Source organism: Sus scrofa, chromosome 4 (assembly GCF_000003025.6).
Source record: "Sus scrofa isolate TJ Tabasco breed Duroc chromosome 4, Sscrofa11.1, whole genome shotgun sequence".
Classification (NCBI taxonomy): domain Eukaryota; kingdom Metazoa; phylum Chordata; class Mammalia; order Artiodactyla; family Suidae; genus Sus; species Sus scrofa.
The window spans coordinates 61,917,815-61,934,371 of NC_010446.5; the positions used below are offsets into that span (position 1 = coordinate 61,917,815).

Below are 16,557 nucleotides of genomic sequence, written 5' to 3' on the forward strand. Positions count from 1 at the left end.
TGATTATACTGAAAAAACTGAGGGTGTTCTTTTCATCAGTGAAACAGAGGATTGTGCTGCCAGACCAGGGCACTCTCGCCAAGACATTACCACCCAATCAAGGGGACATTTCTCTCCAAAGTCATCACCCACACTGCAAGAAAGGCATGTAAATGAGCTGTCAGTGAAATTTGGGTGGCTCCCTAGCATTTACAAATGAAACTGAAAGACAGCTAATGAGAAATTATATATATATATATATGTATATGTATAAACACAAGCACAAACATGTGTGTATATGTATGTGTGTGTGTGTGTGTGTGTGTGTGTGTATCCCCTCACTAATCTGTTAAAATTATCTCCTCCACCAAATTGTCCTATTTATGTTTGGGGCATCATGATTCTCCCTTGTCACACGAGCTTGAAAACTCAGTTATATTTGAATTCTTCTCCTTATGTCCTGTAATGAGCAGTTGCTACATATGTTAGGACTGTGTTTGGTTGCATGTTAGAGGAACATACTAAGGTGGCTTAAGTAGGTTGAGGTAAATCTTTCCTCAAAACCAGAAGGCAAGAGTGAGCAGTCTAGAGCTGTTATGACGTCCAACTCCATAAAAATATCAGAAGCTCAGGCTCCTAATTTTCAGCTCCTCAATCTTAGCATGGGACTTTCATAGCGTTTGAAAGCTGGTGCCTCCTATCTGACACCCTTCCGTGTTTGTCTTAGCCTAGGAGACAATGAGTGGGCCAAGATAGAAGTGCTCCAGCTTTATTGGCCTTATAATCCCAGGGCATAGGATAATAAAAGTTCCTGCACTCAGAGAGTACATTTTAATCACAGAATCGGACAATAAAGAAATAAACAGGGAGTTCACGTTGTAGTTCAGTGGTAATGAATCCAACGAGTATGCATGAGGACATGCCTTAAGGATCAGGTGTTGCCGTGAGCTGCGGTGTGGGTCACAGACACGACTCGGATCCTGAGTTGCTGTGGCTGCGGCATAGGCCGGCAGCTCTAACTCTGATTCAAGCTCTAGCCTTGGAACTTCCATATGCCGTGGGTGCGGCCCTGAAAAGACAAAAAAAAAAAAAGAAAAGGAAAAAGAAAAAAGAAACAAATGTATATTGTGTAAGCTAGAGAAGGTGGCAGAAAGTAATGAGCTCTATTTTATATAGATGGGTCAGGGAAGAACTCTCTGAAGAAGTTATATTGGAGCAGAAAATTGAATGAAAAGAACGAATAAATTAGTACATGTCTGGAAGACATTCCATGCTCTGGGAGGGAAGATTCCAAAGATCTGGGATAAGAACGTGTTAAACATTTTGGAGGAGGAGGGAGGAGATTGTGTGGCCAGAACCAAATGAAAGAAGCCTAGAGAAAGAGGCCATGGAGTTAAAGGATGGACTGTGAAGACCAGAAGATGTCAGGTGTTAGGGGCCAGATAGAAGGGTTTCATTCCAAGGATGATTAGATGGGCTGTGAAGGTTTGGAAAGTGAGAGACAAGAGTAGAAGAGTAGGTGTCAGTTAAGAGGGTGACTACAGTGGTCTAGGAGAGAGGATGTGATGGACGTGGTGAGATAAACATGGTGGTCAAGAAGCAGGGCTCACACTCAGAGCTGGGGGTCAGGAGTAGGACCACCCGCCAAGCAGCGCTGTCTCCTGTCTCACCTCCAACAACTCTCTCTCACCTTCTACCTCCCAGTTATACCTGAAAAGGAGATGAGAAACCTCAGCCTGGCTTCCCAATGTGGTGCAGCTTGTTAAGGATCTAGTATTGCCATAGCTATGGCATAGGTCAATCTGTGAATTGAATCATAGCTATGGCTCAGATTCAATCCCTGCCCTGGGAACTTTCATATGCCATGGGTGCGGCCAAAAAAAAGAAAAAAAAAAAAAAGAAAGAAAGAAAGAAATATAAGCCCGGAGCCAATCTGTTATCTATTAGGACTTGACCGGAGCTCTGCCACTTACCAGGTATACAAACTTGAAGAAGTGACTTTGATTTTCTGTGCTTCTCTATCTCCTTCATCTGTGAAGTGGGGATAATATTAATATCTATCTCTTAGATCGCCATGAGGCTTAAAATGCTTTTATGCTTGCAATATATCTAGAAAAGTGCCTGCCATCTGGCATGATGAGCATCAGTACCTGTTAGCAAGTCATACTGTTAGATTTTCTCAACATCTTGAACGTGCTGTGTCTCTCTCACCTCTATTTTATTTATTTTTATTTATTTATTATTTTTTGTCTTTTTGCCTTTTCTAGGGCCGCTCCCTCGGCATATGGAGGTTCCCAGGCTAGGGGTTGAATCGGAGCCATAGCCACCGGCCTACGCCAGAGCCACAGCAACACGGGATCCAAGCCGCGTCTGCACCCTACACCACAGCTCACGGCAATGCCGGATCTTTAACCCACTGAGCAAGGCCGGGATCAAACCCGCAACCTCATGGTTCCTAGTGGGATTCATTAACCACTGAGCCACAACGGAAACTCCTCTCACCTCTAAATGCTGGCACCTGCTCTTTCCTATGCCTGGAATATAGCACTTTGTTTAATTCCTAGTCCCCCCCAGTGCTCAGCCCCCATGTTCCTACCTCCTGCATCTGATCCTCTAGACTAGATTGAATTCTCCTCTTGTCTCTTGCCCCACCCCCATATATTCCCCTCCAACAAGGACGCCCCCATCCTATTTTACAATAATCACTTGTTTTGTTGTTTGATTTCCCTACTAGATCAAAAAATCTATGAAGGGAGGAACTATTCTTGTTTATCATGCACAACCCTGTACCTTCAAGGCCTAGCACAGTGCTGGGAAAACAACAGTCATTAAATAAATGCTAAAAAACTCTATTCACCTAGCAAACTTCTAATATTAGCAAAAGTTCCCAAAGCAGAGAATGTCGTAACCAAGCACTCAGGGCCACATTATGACTTTCTTGGGTCCTGGTGCTTTTGCTTTCATGGGCTACGTTCCACATTTTTTAAAAAATGCATATATTGGAGTTCCCATGGTGGCACAGTGGAAATGAATTCGACTAGGAACCATGAGGTTGCTGGTTCGATCCCTCACCTCGCTCAGTGGGTTAAGGATCCAGCATTGCCGTGATCTGTGGTATAGGTCACAGACTTGACTCGGATCTGGCGATGCTGTGGCTCTGGCATAGGCAGGCAGCAACAGCTCTGATTAGACCCCTAGCCTGGAAACCTCCATATGCCGCAGCTGCGGCCCTAAAAAGACAGACAAGACAAAAAAAAAAAAAAAAAAAGCACATATTGAAAAGTACATTTTATACCTGCCTTAGCATAAACATGAATATAACCCAGAGTACAGTCAGTATTATTGTTCATTGTTATATTCATTTTTTAAATTCTGATTTTAAGAAAAATTAAAACATTTTTGAGGGCCCTAAGCCCTGTGTCCATTAGACCTAATAAATAAGTTGGCCCCACAAGTATCAGCAATGGAAGTGTTAAAAGCCATGGAAAAAACAATAATACATAGCTTTGGAGAACAGAGTGGTGGTTAGCAGAGGGGAGGGGTTGGCGGAGGGTGAAATGGTAAAGGGGACCAACCACATGGAGAGAGATGGAAACTGAATCTTTAGGGGTGAGCAGGCTGCAGGGTTTCCAGAAGTAGAAATATAATGTTGTACACATGAAATATATAACATAAATGTCGCTTCGATTTTTAAAACTTAATTTAAAAATCAAAGTTTTTAAAAAAGCAATGTTGGCATTATTTTGCAGCATAGCCAGTTAAGGATCTGGCATTGTCACTACAGCAGTTTGGGTCACTGCTGTGGCACAGGTTCAATCACTGTCATAGAACTTCCACATGCTATAGGCACGGCCAAAAAAAAAAAAAAAAAAGACAATGGAAAAAGTCAGAAGGGAATAAAGGATCAAAGGAGGGCTAGAATCTGAAATTAGCCTGACTTCTGGGATGAGTCAGACAATGTAACTGTAAATCAACCATAAGGCTTTCAGCAGCAAGTAAGAAAGTCCTGAACTCCAACACACTAAACCAATAACAAAACCATCCAAGGTATGGCAGGGTCTGGCTTAGTTGATTCAATGACTCAGCAGTGTCTGCAGTTTCGGCTTCTAATTCTCCATGTTTCCGTCCACAGCACTGGCTTCATCCCAAGTCTATTTCCCCTTACGGTCACCAGATGATGCTCAGCAGGAATGGAGGCGACATCCTCCTTACTTACATCCTGTGAGACAGCCAAGGAAGTGTGGTTCTTCCCTGCAGCCTGAGCCAACTTCAGTCATGTGCCCAAATGGACCAGTCATTCCCCAGAGAGTACCCCACACTGGCTGATCCGGCAAATCAGGACCCATCCTTGGAGCTAAGGCTGCAGCATACACCAGAACATCAGGGAAGAGGAAATGTCTGATAACCCATTCCACAGCTCCTGAACCCCTTCAGGAGTTACAGAATGAGCTATCAACATGAGGTATGTAAAAAATAGTTACATCAAGTACATACAGTATTTACATCAAGTAGTAAAAAGTATTTACATCAGGTATTTAAAAAGGTCCAGCAACCTTTTATCCAAGGGAGGATCTTTAAGGAGAAGATCTGTGGACCTGTTTTTAGACAAAATTGTCTTGTGATCCCCACCTCCAAACCCCTTTGCTTAAGGGATGAAATGGATGTAGGTAAGAATCTGCCCCCCTACCTCAAACCTTAGTGAGTGGGGATGGCCGGGGCATCCAGAGAGCTTAACATATGACTCCCACATTTGGGTGGCATGTGGTTGGAATTGACCGTTGCAAAAATCAGAGGACTGTCATTATCATATCACAGACCTCCACATTGCAAAATCCAAAGGTCAATACTCCGTCTTCATCCTATTTAACAGATCAGCAGATGAAAATCATTGAGTGTTTCTTCGCCTGACTTCCAATAGGCCAGCATTCCAGGTTTTCCTCCTACCTCCACAGCCACTCCCTCTCCTTTGCTGGCTCCTGCTAAGCCTCTCACCCCTAATGAGGGAGAACCCCAGGGCTCAATCCTTGGACCCCTTATTTCTTCTTTACTGACACTCCTGTCTACATGCTGCCAACTTCCCAGTGTTGATCTCCAGCCCAGAACTCTCTTCTGAACTTCAAATTCAGTTCTCCACTGCCCTTGCAAAATCTCCACTTGGATGTCGAATAGATTCTCAACACGTCTAAAACCAAGTTCTTGACTTTCTCCCCTAAAACTTGCTCTTCCATGACTTCCCATCTCAAGTAATGACAACTGCATCCTTCCATTTGCTCAAGCAAAAAAGTTGGAATCATCCCTCACTCCTCTGTCTCATAGCCTACACCCAACCCATTGACAAAAGTATTTTTAAAGTTGTCCCTACTTTCGGAATATATCCAGCATAGATCACTCCTCACCACTTCCTCCATCATCTTTTATCTGGATTGCTCAAAAGCCTCCCAACTGCCTCCTTCCTTCCCTACCTAGATGATCACAAACTGTCCCCAGTTTTTTCCCACGTTTAAGTGGATGGCTGCCTGAATAAGCCTTTTCTCAATGTGAGCTTATGTCCTGGGAGCTTTCCATCTCATTCAGAGCAACAGCCAAAGTCCTGACAGCCTATCCAACTTGAAAGCATGTGCCTACCCACCCCCAATGACCCCACCGCTCTGACTCATCTCCTCTTACTCACTCCATTTAAACAGCTCCCTGTTCGTCCTCAAACACACCAGACACACTCCAACTGCTGAGTGTTGACATCAGCTATTCTCTCAACTACACTGCCTTTACCAAAGAAAGCCACATGGCTGGCTCCCTCACACATCTCATCTTCTCAGCAGCAGCTTTCCTGACCACCCTATCTGAAAGTGCAACCATGACCAGCTCTCCCCCTGGTCTCTACCCTGTTAGGTTTGCGGAGGGAAGAACGGGCAAGGCCTAGTTGGTAAAGCAAAAGAGATTTATGAAGGCATCAGAGGAGGATGGGCTGAGCTCAAGATGGTGCCGGCTCTGACTGTGAGGAGGTGCTGAGCTTATAAAGGCTCTGCGGGGGAATCTGGGGAGGAAGTTCATGGTGGAAACGTGTGACAGGAATGATGAAAGAGGAGGGGAAGGTCAAGGGAGGAGTAGGTGGTCGAGTCCCATGACAGAGGGCAGTGAATCCTTGTAGGTGGTTAATCTATGCTCCACATTCCAGGAAAGTGCTGGGTTGTACCCTTGTTGGCAGCAGGCCTCCAAGATCAACAGTCACATTTAGGGAGGGGGTGGGTCTGTATCCATCCTCCTGGGAACTTATCATAGCCCTTCCCTGCTTTATCGTTTTTCAAAGCACATACACAGCATGCTTGCTTCTTAAAAAGTCTGTCATTTAGTTGTCAGTCTCTTCCCACAAAAATATCAACTCCATGAGGACAGGGATATTTCTTGCCTGGGTGGCTAAATGCTGTGTGCCCACCATCTAGAGCAGGATCTAACATATAGCAGGTGCTCAATAAGTATTAAGTGATGATCACATGAATATTTCTTGCTGTGGTTAATGTATTATTTGAATATTTTATAAGAAGAAAATATTCGTTTATCCATTCAAGAAACATGGATGCAGAGCAAATTCACGCCTCAGTACTAGGCTAGGTACTAGGTCAAAACTGTTAAGCAAAACTGAGCTGACTACGCTGCCTGGGCTCATGGAGCTCAGTCTGGTGATGGGTGATCCATATAATGACAAAATGAGTGCTAAGTACTGAAAGAAAGAGACCCAGGCCTACGGGAGTATGTCACAAAGAAAGCTGGCCCTGCTTGGGTGAGGTTAAAGGCGGGTGGGTGAGGGAAGGGATATGAGGACAAGAAAGCCACGGAGACCGGAAGTCTGGCTCCGTGTTATATAGTTTCTACAGGGTTTTACTCAGGCCTGCCTCTGCCCAGTATCAAAAGTGTAAGAAGTGTGCTGCATGCTACCTAATGATAATTCCCTGAGAAAGTAGCACCTGAGCCAGGGAAGAGCCACACTTGTTACAAAGATGAAGGGATAAGGGTCAGGAAGCGAGGAGGCGTGGAGCCGAGGCAGAGGGGACCGTGTGGACGAAGGTTTTGGAGGAGGGTCCAGAACACGGAGAGCAAGGGGAGGGATGGGAGAAGGAGCTGGAGAAGGAAAGGGGGGCAGACCCTCCATAAGATTCCAACTTTATCATGAAAGGAATCAAAAGCCACAAGAAGGGCCTTATTTGTTCTTGTTTTGTTTTGTTTCATTTGCACTCTGACAAGATCAAATGCATATTTTGAAAGTATTATTGAAACTGCCTTTGTAGAGATGCCTTTACCTGAGGCACCTGGCCAGGTGCAGGAAGATGAGTCAGGAGGCTGTGGAGTCATCCAGGGGAGCAATGCCGGCAGCCTGCCCCAGAGGCAGGGCCTGGAGAGTGATGTCGACCAAGTGAAGAGATTGTATTCCCTGTGTGTTATGGGCTGCAGTATGTACTGTCAAAATTCACAGGTGGAAACACTAACCCTGAGTACCTCCAAATGTGACTGGATTTGGAGACAGGTTCTTTTTGTTGTTGTTGTCTTTTTAGGTTCACACCTGAGGCATATGGAGGTTCCCGGGCTGGGGGTCAAATCGGAGCTATGGCTGCCAGCCTACACCACAGCCACAGCAATGTGGGATCCAAGTTGCATCTGCGACCTACACCACAGTTCAGGACAACTCCGGATCCTTAACCCACTGAGCGAGGCCAGGGATCGAACCTGTGTCCTCATGGGTGCCAGTCAGATTCGTTTCCACTGAGCCACAACGGGAACTCCGAGACAGGGTCTTTAAAGAGGTAATTAAGGTCAAATAATGCCACCCAGGTGAGCCCTAAACCAACATGACTGGTGCCCTTAGATGAGGAGGTTAGGACACATGCACAGAGGGAGGATGGCATGAAGACAGTGGGAGAAGGTGGCCATCTACACACCAAGGAAAGAGGCCTCAAGGAATCAAATCTACTGACACTCTGATCTTGGATTTCTAGCCTCCAGACCTGTGAAAGATAAATTTGTTGTCTAGGCAACTGGTCTGTGATATTTGCTATGTGCAAAAAAAAAAAATGAAGAATAAAAACTTTGAGCTGTGTAGCGCTGGGAATAATGTCCGGTCACTTATGATGGAGCATGATAATGTGAGAAAAAAGAACGTATACATGTATGTGTACCTGGGTCACCATGCTGTACAGTAGAACATTGACAGAACACTGTAAACCAGCTACAATGGAATAAAAATCATATGTAAAAAAAGAATAAAACCTTTGAAAAATAAAAGCACATACTTGATTTATTCTAATTTAAACTGGAGTAATGTATGATGGTGAAGTTCAGGCAAAACAGCATTTCTTCACTATTCCCAGAGATGGCTTCTACAACACAATGGTATTGTCCCTGAAACAAGTAATAAGAAATACAATACAGGAGTTCCCGTCGTGGCGCAGTGGTTAACGAATCCGACTAGGAACCATGAGGTTGCGGGTTCGGTCCCTGCCCTTGCTCAATGGGTTAACGATCCGGCGTTGCCGTGAGCTGTGGTGTAGGTCACAGACGTGGCTCGGATCCCGCGTTGCTGTGGCTCTGGCGTAGGCCAGTGGCTAGAGCTCCGATTCAACCCCTAGCCTGGGAACCTCCATATGCCGCGGGAGCGGCCCAAGAAATAGCAACAACAACAACAAAAGACAAAAAGACAAAAGACTAAAAAAAAAAAAAAAAAAAAAAAAAAAAAAAAAGAAATACAATACAAAATGTTAGATGCTTTCCTTTTGTAAGTCTTTTTTTTTTTTTTATTTTTTTTATTTTTGTTTTGTTTTGTTTTTTAGGGCCGCACTCGCGGCATATAGTGGTTCCCAGGCTAGGGTTGAATTGGAGCTGTTGCCGCCAGCCTACACCAGAGCCACAGCAACGCTAATTTTTCTTTTTTTTTTTTTTTTCTTTCTTTTTTTCTTTTTTTGTCTTTTTGCTATTTCTTGGGCCGCTCCCGTGGCATATGGAGGTTCCCAGGCTAGGGGTCTAATCGGAGCTGTGGCCACTGGCCTACGCCAGAGCCACAGCAACGCGGGATCCAAGCCACGTCTGCAACCTACACCACAGCTCACGGCAACGCCGGATCATTAACCCACTGAGCAGGGGCAGGGACCGAACCCGCAACCTCATGGTTCCTAGTCGGATTCGTTAACCACTGCGCCACGACAGGAACTCCTGTAAGTCTTTTATAAGAATTTTGTCCTACTAGGAGGAAGCCATTTAAACTGAATTGGCTATGGAGTTCCCACTGTGGTGCAGTGGGCTAAGAATCCGACTGCATGGGTTTGGGTCACTTCGGAGGTGCAGGTTCGACTCCCAGGCCAGTGCAGTGGGTTAAAAGGATCCAGCATTGCCACAGCTATGGCATAAACTTGGATTCAGTCCCTAGTCCAGGAACTTCCATATGCTGGGGTGCTGCCATAAAAAAATTTAAAAATTAAAAAAAAATTGAATTATCATTTTCTCAGTTTTCTAATGAGATGAAATGTTGTATGCTCTAAAATTCAGCGAGCATGAAACTTATTTAGGTCCCAATTTTTTTTTCTTTTTGGCCACACCTGCAGCATATGGGAGCTCCCAGGCCAGGGACTGAATCCCAGCCACAGCTATGACCTACACCACAGCTTCAGCAGCACCAGGTCCTTAACCCACTGTGTCATAGCAGGAACTCCCATGAGAGGATTTTTCAATTTTTTGAAACTAGCTTATGAGATTTTCTTTCTTTCTTTCTTTCTTTCTTTCTTTCTTTCTTTCTTTCTTTCCTTTATTTTAGGGCCACACCTGCAGCATATGGAGGTTCCCAGGCTAGGAGTCGAACTGAAGCTACAGTTGCTGGCCTACACCACAGCCACAGTGACATGGGATCCAAGCTGCATCTGCAGTCTACACCACAGCTCGTGGCAATGCCAGATCCCCCACCCACTGAGCAAGGCCAGGGATAGAACCCGCATCCTCATGGATACTAGTCGGATTTGCTTCCCCTACACCACAGTGGGAACTCATAGATTTTTCAAATACTAGATATAATCTGTGACAAAATAGATAAAGAATATGCATTATTAATGTTTATTTTAAAATAGTCCCCAAAAGTGAAATGTGTAAAATTTCATTGCTAGATATCTAGAATTACACATATCTAAAATTATATCATTATCATTCATGGTGGCAGTTACTTAGTTAAACACAGTGTTATATAATGTCTTTCACCCAAAGATCATTCAACATTTAACCAACTGAGCATTTGCATTACTTTTTTTTTTGGCCATGCCCACCACATATGAAAGTTCCCACAAGAGAACTCCAATTTTGCATTAATGTATGTTGGAAGAAAAAAATAAAATAAAAAAGGGTTTTTTTGGCGTTCCCATTGACTCAGCAGATTAAGAACCCAACTAGTATCCATGAGGATGGGGGTTTGATCCCTGACCTTGATCAGTGGGTTAAGGATCGGCGTTGCCATGAGCTGCGGTGTAGCTCAAAGATTGTGGCTTGGATCTAGCATTGCTGTGGCTGCGGTGTAGGTCACAGACACGGTTTGGATCCTATGTTGCTGTGGTTGTGGCTTAGGCTGGCAGCTGTAGTTCAGATTTGACAGTAGCCTGGGAACTTTCATATGCTGCAGGTGTGGCCCTAAGAGGAAAAAAAGGGGGGGGGGCTTTCTTTTGTACAAGTTTTCTATTTTTCCGTATTTTACAGAAAGGAAAAATAGCAAAATATCCAAAGCCAAAAGAATCAAAAAAAATTTATATCTTAATCTTGAATCAATATTTTTAGAAGTTGTGAATTGCTTGTTTCAAATTCTTAGCACATCTGTTACTGCCAAAGGTTAAGAAAGTACAAAATGACTTGAACAATACCGGAGAAAATCGTATTCCCTGGAAGGAGAATGGTATTGTTGTATTCACAGTCTCTGCAACAAAAACACAAAGTACAAAAAAATTATTAGCCAACGTTAGGGGAATTTTTTTTCTTTTTTCTTTTACTTTTGGTAGCATGGAATGAACCCTTTATAATTTTACTGCCAGCAGAAGCAATCCCAAGCAAAATTGAAGAGAAATAATGAATCTTATACCCTGGTCACCATTCTCCTGTGGCTTCTTCAGCCAGCCCTTCTCAGCACAAGGTTACATCTCATCCTTTCATGGATACAAACTTGCAAGGCCCCCTGAATTCAATAATGAATGAATGATGAACAAGCTAGTGCAAAAGGTAGAGGAGAGATTGAGGAGGCAGCCAAGATAGCAAAGCTCCTTCCAATCCCCCCACAGAGAAGCCTAGGGAGATAGTCACTGTTGAAAGGCACGGCCGTGGGCCTGGCCCTGCAGAAGCGGTGGAGCACAGAGTCAAGTGCAGAACAAAACCACACTCCACTGATCCAGTCAGAAACAACAAAGGCATGAACTTACAGGGTCAGGGATACAAAGAAATGTTTTCCATCTCTAGTAAAAGCAACAGAGACCAAAATCATTTTTAAAGGTATATAAATAGTCAAATGCCAAACTAGAATGGTTATTGTTCTCCAGACTGGCTAAAGATGATCCTAGCAAATGATCAGACTGTGTCTGTATGCATACCTTCTTTTCTCACAAATATGCATTTCCTTATTTCCTGCTGGGTACATTCTTATTAGGAGCGCCAATACACTGACATGTTCATTCTTGACCTTAGTAAAGTGATCATATGCTCATGATCTTAGGATCTTTTGATAGGGACAGAGTAAAGGGCCAAAGTAGGTGATTAAAGAGTTAATCCCACTAGAGGACTGTAAGTAGAAAAGAAAATGGGAGACCCCTGTGAGCTGAGGCTCACTCAAGAGAGCAGACTTGCTTGGAGTTTCCATTGTGGCTCACCAGGCTACGAACCCAACTAGTATCCATGAGGATGTGGGTTGGACCCCTGGCCTTGCTCAGTGGGTCGGGGATCCGGCATTGCCGTGAGCTGTGGTGTAGGGTCGCAGATGAGGTTCAGATTCCAAGTAGCTGTGGCTGTGGTGTAGGCAAGTAGCTGTAGCTCCGATTCAACTCTTAGCCTAGGGACTTCCATATGCCTCAGGTTTGGCCCTAAAAAGCAAAAAAAAAAAAAAAAAAAAAAAAAAAAAAAAAAAAAAAAAAGAAAGAAAGAAAGAAAGAAAGCAGGCTTGCTTAGCAACAAAACCAAGCAACAGAAGCGTAAGACATGTTCTGAGCCATAAAACAATGGTGGAATAAGACCCACATCATGCCTAGCGAGGTTAATAAGTTAATGATCCCTAGGACATACCAAAGGCAAAAAATATAAGAAAAGGTGACATTATACTAAAATCTGAGATGATGTACCATATTTTAGTATATGTTACCGCCCTTTTGCTCATTTCCATTGTGCAATGACGGTCCCAGTTTGACCATGTAGGGACAAGAAAACTCCCTGCCTGACATGAAGGAGGAGCTGATGAGGGATGAGGAAGAAGGGGGTCTTCTCCTCCTCCCCACTTTTCCTTTAATAAAAAAACTGTAACTCACTAAGTTCTCAGGGCACAGCACTCCCCACCCACCTGCTTGTATTTTTCCCAAGCATCCTACCTAATAAACTCCTTCCTTACCTGTCACTCTGCCTCTTGTTGAATTCTTTCTGCACCAAGAAGAACCTACACTTTACTAAAACCTAAGATGTGTTCTGTCAGGTTCACTTTCATTCAAAGCTAATCCAATTCAAACTTAACAGTTCAACAAATATTTCCTGAAAGCTTACTAAATGTACCAGAGGCTGGGGAGACAAGGTTTGGTAGAACATCCTTTCCCTGGGCATATAGACATGCAAAAAACAAAACAAAACAAAAATTCCAAATAAAATGTGCAATGAAAAGATACAGTAAAGATAAGGACAATGGAGTTTCCATAGTGGCGCAGTGGAAACGAATCCGACCAGGAACCATGAGGTTACAGGTTCGATCCCTGGCCTTGCTCAGTGGGTTAAGGATCCAGCGTTGCCGTGAGCTGTGGTGTAGGTTGCAGGTGCAGCTCAGATCTGGTGTTGCTGTGGCTCTGGCGTAGGCTGGCAGCTAGAACTCTGATTCAACCCCTAGCCTGGGAACCTCCATATGCTGCAGGTGCGGCCCTAAAAAAAATAGAAAAGAGGGAAATGAAGGCCCAGGATATACAGGAGTTTTTTGCAAAAAACACCAGGTAGTTGGAACATCCAAAGACGGCTGTTCATTAAAAAAAAAAACAGACATCTCAAGGTAATGAAATTGGCACTTTTCTCTGTATAGGAAGATGCAAGAGTTTGGATTCATTGAAATCATTTCTTTGATATACACCTTAATTATCCTGGGCCAGTATTCTGTTTTCTCCACCCTGAATCCTCTCAGGCAGGGAGGGGTAGGGACGGGGGATGCAGTGGCTGATGGCTTGCTCGTCACAACATCCTCTTTTACTGGTATGGCAGGTGACCTACTTTGTCCACAAGGGCTATGTAAGTTAATTCATGTAAGTGCTCAGAACAACGCCTTGGAACAGAGCACTCGTTAGCCATTATTAACATTAAAACACTATTTATTATAACATTAAATGTTATTCCTTTCCAGACCTCCCTCCATTGGCATCTTGTGAGTAATAAAGATAATGTGATTAATAGTATCATTGGCATTAACGCCATTTTTATTTTGACCATGGGAACTATCATAAAGGAAGGGAAGGAGGGCAGGTGGCAAGGGCCGGAGACAGGGGTTGGGGGGACATTCTAGGTGGCTGGAAAAAGAGGAGCAAAGGCAGAACATCAATGTGCCTTCTGCACATGCCTGCAAGGGATTCAATGTTCTTAGAGCAATAGGAGTGCTAAGAAGTAAGTTTGGGAGTTTGGGAGTTCCTGTCATGGCTCAGTGGTTAACGAATCCGACTGGGAACCATGAGGTTGCGGGTTCAATCCCTGGCCTTGCTCAGTGGGCTAAGGATCCGGCGTTGCCATGAGCTGTGCTGTAGGTTGCAGATGTGGATCGGATCTGTCTTGCTGTGGCTCTGGCATAGGCTGGCGGCTACACTCCGATTCAACCCCTAGCCTGGGAACCTCCATATGCCATGGGAGCAGCCCAAGAAAAGGCAAAAAGACAAAAAAAAAAAAAAAAAAAAAAAAAAGTAAGTTCGAAGAAGTAAATGTGAATTGGCTCAGGTTCCACATGTAAGAGGATGGAGGTGATAGGAAGATATCCAAGGATGTAAAATGGTTGGGTTTTGTTTAGAGAGATGAGTCACATGACTGTACTGTAGCTGGGTTTAAGGGGGGCACTGAAAGTCAAGGAGACCAGTTAGAGCCCGGGAGGCAGTGATAGAAGCGGAGAAAAGAGGAAGGAAAGGCTTCTCGGGATCTGCATCTCAGGGACCCTCCCCCGTCATGCTCTAGTCTCATTATCCTGCTGCTGTCCCTGAGAGCACTCATCATAAGCTGAATCTTATTTCATTTCACCTTCCTCTTATTTCAAGACTTAACTCTCTTGTTTCCTCGACTCCTCTACAAGCTCCATGAGAATAGGGCCCTCGCTTTGGTTGCTTCTGAATTTCCAGCTCCTGGTACCACCTGGTGCCTGCACACCTTGGCTCTAAGAACTGTAATTTGCAAGGCCAAGCACAAAATGAAAATGGGGGACCACTTATTCAAAAAGTAGGGGAAATATCCAGTAGAGAACTAAAATATAAAGTTTTTTCCTTTCTCTCTCTCATAGTCTCTCCTCCCACCCCACCTCTCTCTCTGGACTTGCTATATTTTTAAAACGTTCTTTCTTTCAATTTTATTGAGATATAAATTGACATATAGGAGCTCCCATGGTGGCTCAGTGGAAACAAATCTGACTAGTACCCATGAGGACACGGGTTCAATCCCTGGCCTTGCTCAGTGAGTTAAGGATCCAGCGTTGCCGTGAGCTGTGGTGTAGGCCAACAGCTAGAGCTCCAATTTGACCCCCTAGCCTGGGAACCTCCATATACTGCTGGTATAGCCCTAAAAAGACAAAAAAAAAAAAAAAAAAGAACTTTTAGGATCTATTCTCTTAGCAACTTTCAAATATACCACACAGCAGCGCTAACTACAATCACTACCATGCTTTTTATTTGATATTTAACATATTCAAAATAAAACAGAAATTTTAATTATTAGCATGAATTTCACCATTCTTTTTTCCATGGTACAATGCCAGTTTTAAACACAAATGTCAGGGCATTTAACTCTGAGGTAGAATCACTGAAGTTTCACAGTTTATATTTTGTGGCTCGTCCCCAGAAGGTACCTGAAGCTGGTCAGAGGAAACTGACACAGCCAGACTAGGAAGGAGGAAGAGTAGGTCCCCCCAAGTGTGGAACAACCTGAGGGAATGTTCCCTGCCATAGGGCACAAGGTGAGCCTGGAAGTTCACAGGTACCAAGGGGCTGCTCCACAATGGCAAGGTACACCTGTGCAAAGTTTGGGCCTGACAGGGTCCCCCTCTCACATGCTATCAGATGCCCCAGAGGGGGTCAGAGAAGTCAAATCTGGCATCTTTCTTTCCCACAGGACTGCAGACCCACGAGTGACCCTCAAAGGTTTTGCAACCTCCATGCAATACCTCCACAAGCTACTTGTTGTGTGGGAGGCCATCTTGCCCCCACTTAGTCACACACTGAACAGTACCATGCTGCTGCCAGCCCAGGTGGGCTGGTCACTGCATACCCCACACCTGACACTGCAGGATGCCCAGACCTGACCCTGACCCTCCCTGCTGCAGATGTCCACCAGGGGCAGAGGGCAGCAGGTTTCACTGGATGGGACTAGAGGGGAGAATGCCCCCCAGGACCCAAGATGCCAGCAGGAGAGTGAGCAGTAGGAAGCTAAGAACCTGTCCAGGGGAGGCGGGCACATGTCCTACTATCCCATCACACTCTGTGTACAAAACACACACTCAAAGATAAAATAACTAAGAATCTCAAGGCTGTGATCCCAGAATATTCACCCCCAAATGTGAAGCCCTTCTGAGTATGGGGCCCTGCTTGTGAAGCCAAAGCTGTCAACTTTTAGGAGGGAGGGAGGGAGATGGATGGGACTTGGGTTTGAAGAAGAAATCAAGAGTAACACCTAGATTTCTATTTGGGGAAGCTGTCCCAATGTTTCCCAGGTCAGGTGAGAAGAAACAGCTCTCAGCTTTTCTGCGGGATAGCCCTCTTTTTCAACTGTTTTGACTCTCTTTTCTCTCTCTCTCTCTTTTTTTTTTTTCCTTTTTTCCTTTTTTTTTTTTTTTTTTTTTTTTTTTTTTGGTCTTTTTAGGGCCTCCAGCCTATGCCACAGCCACAGCCACATGAGATCCAAGATGCGTCTGCAACCTACACCACAGCTCACAGCAACACCAGATCCTTCACTGAGCAAGGCCAGGGATTGAACCCGTACCTTCATGGATACTAGTTGGGTTCGTTACCGCTGAGCCACAACAGGAACTCCCTGTTTTGACTTTCTTGGAAAGCTCATGTTTTGCTAATATCTCCCATTCTCCCCTTATAGGAAGTTCACCTGAAGCCTCTTGAAGAAGCCAAGAGAGACACAAGGCAGAGTCAGGAAAGG

At 44.4% G+C, this 16,557-nt stretch overlaps 1 protein-coding gene across 2 annotated transcripts in view; it reads right to left on the minus strand.

Moving 5' to 3' along the window:
- Positions 1,992–16,557, minus strand: part of LY96 (lymphocyte antigen 96) — a 30,907-nt gene continuing 16,341 nt past the window's right edge. The window contains exons 4-6 of one of the 2 annotated variants that reach the window (XM_021088438.1): positions 10,860–10,912; positions 8,262–8,370; positions 1,992–2,010 (exon numbers count right to left, since the gene is read on the minus strand). In XM_021088438.1, coding sequence (XP_020944097.1) covers positions 8,272–8,370; positions 10,860–10,912 — 152 coding nt within the window. In that variant the 3' untranslated portion in view covers positions 1,992–2,010; positions 8,262–8,271. 2 annotated transcript variants of the gene reach the window in all.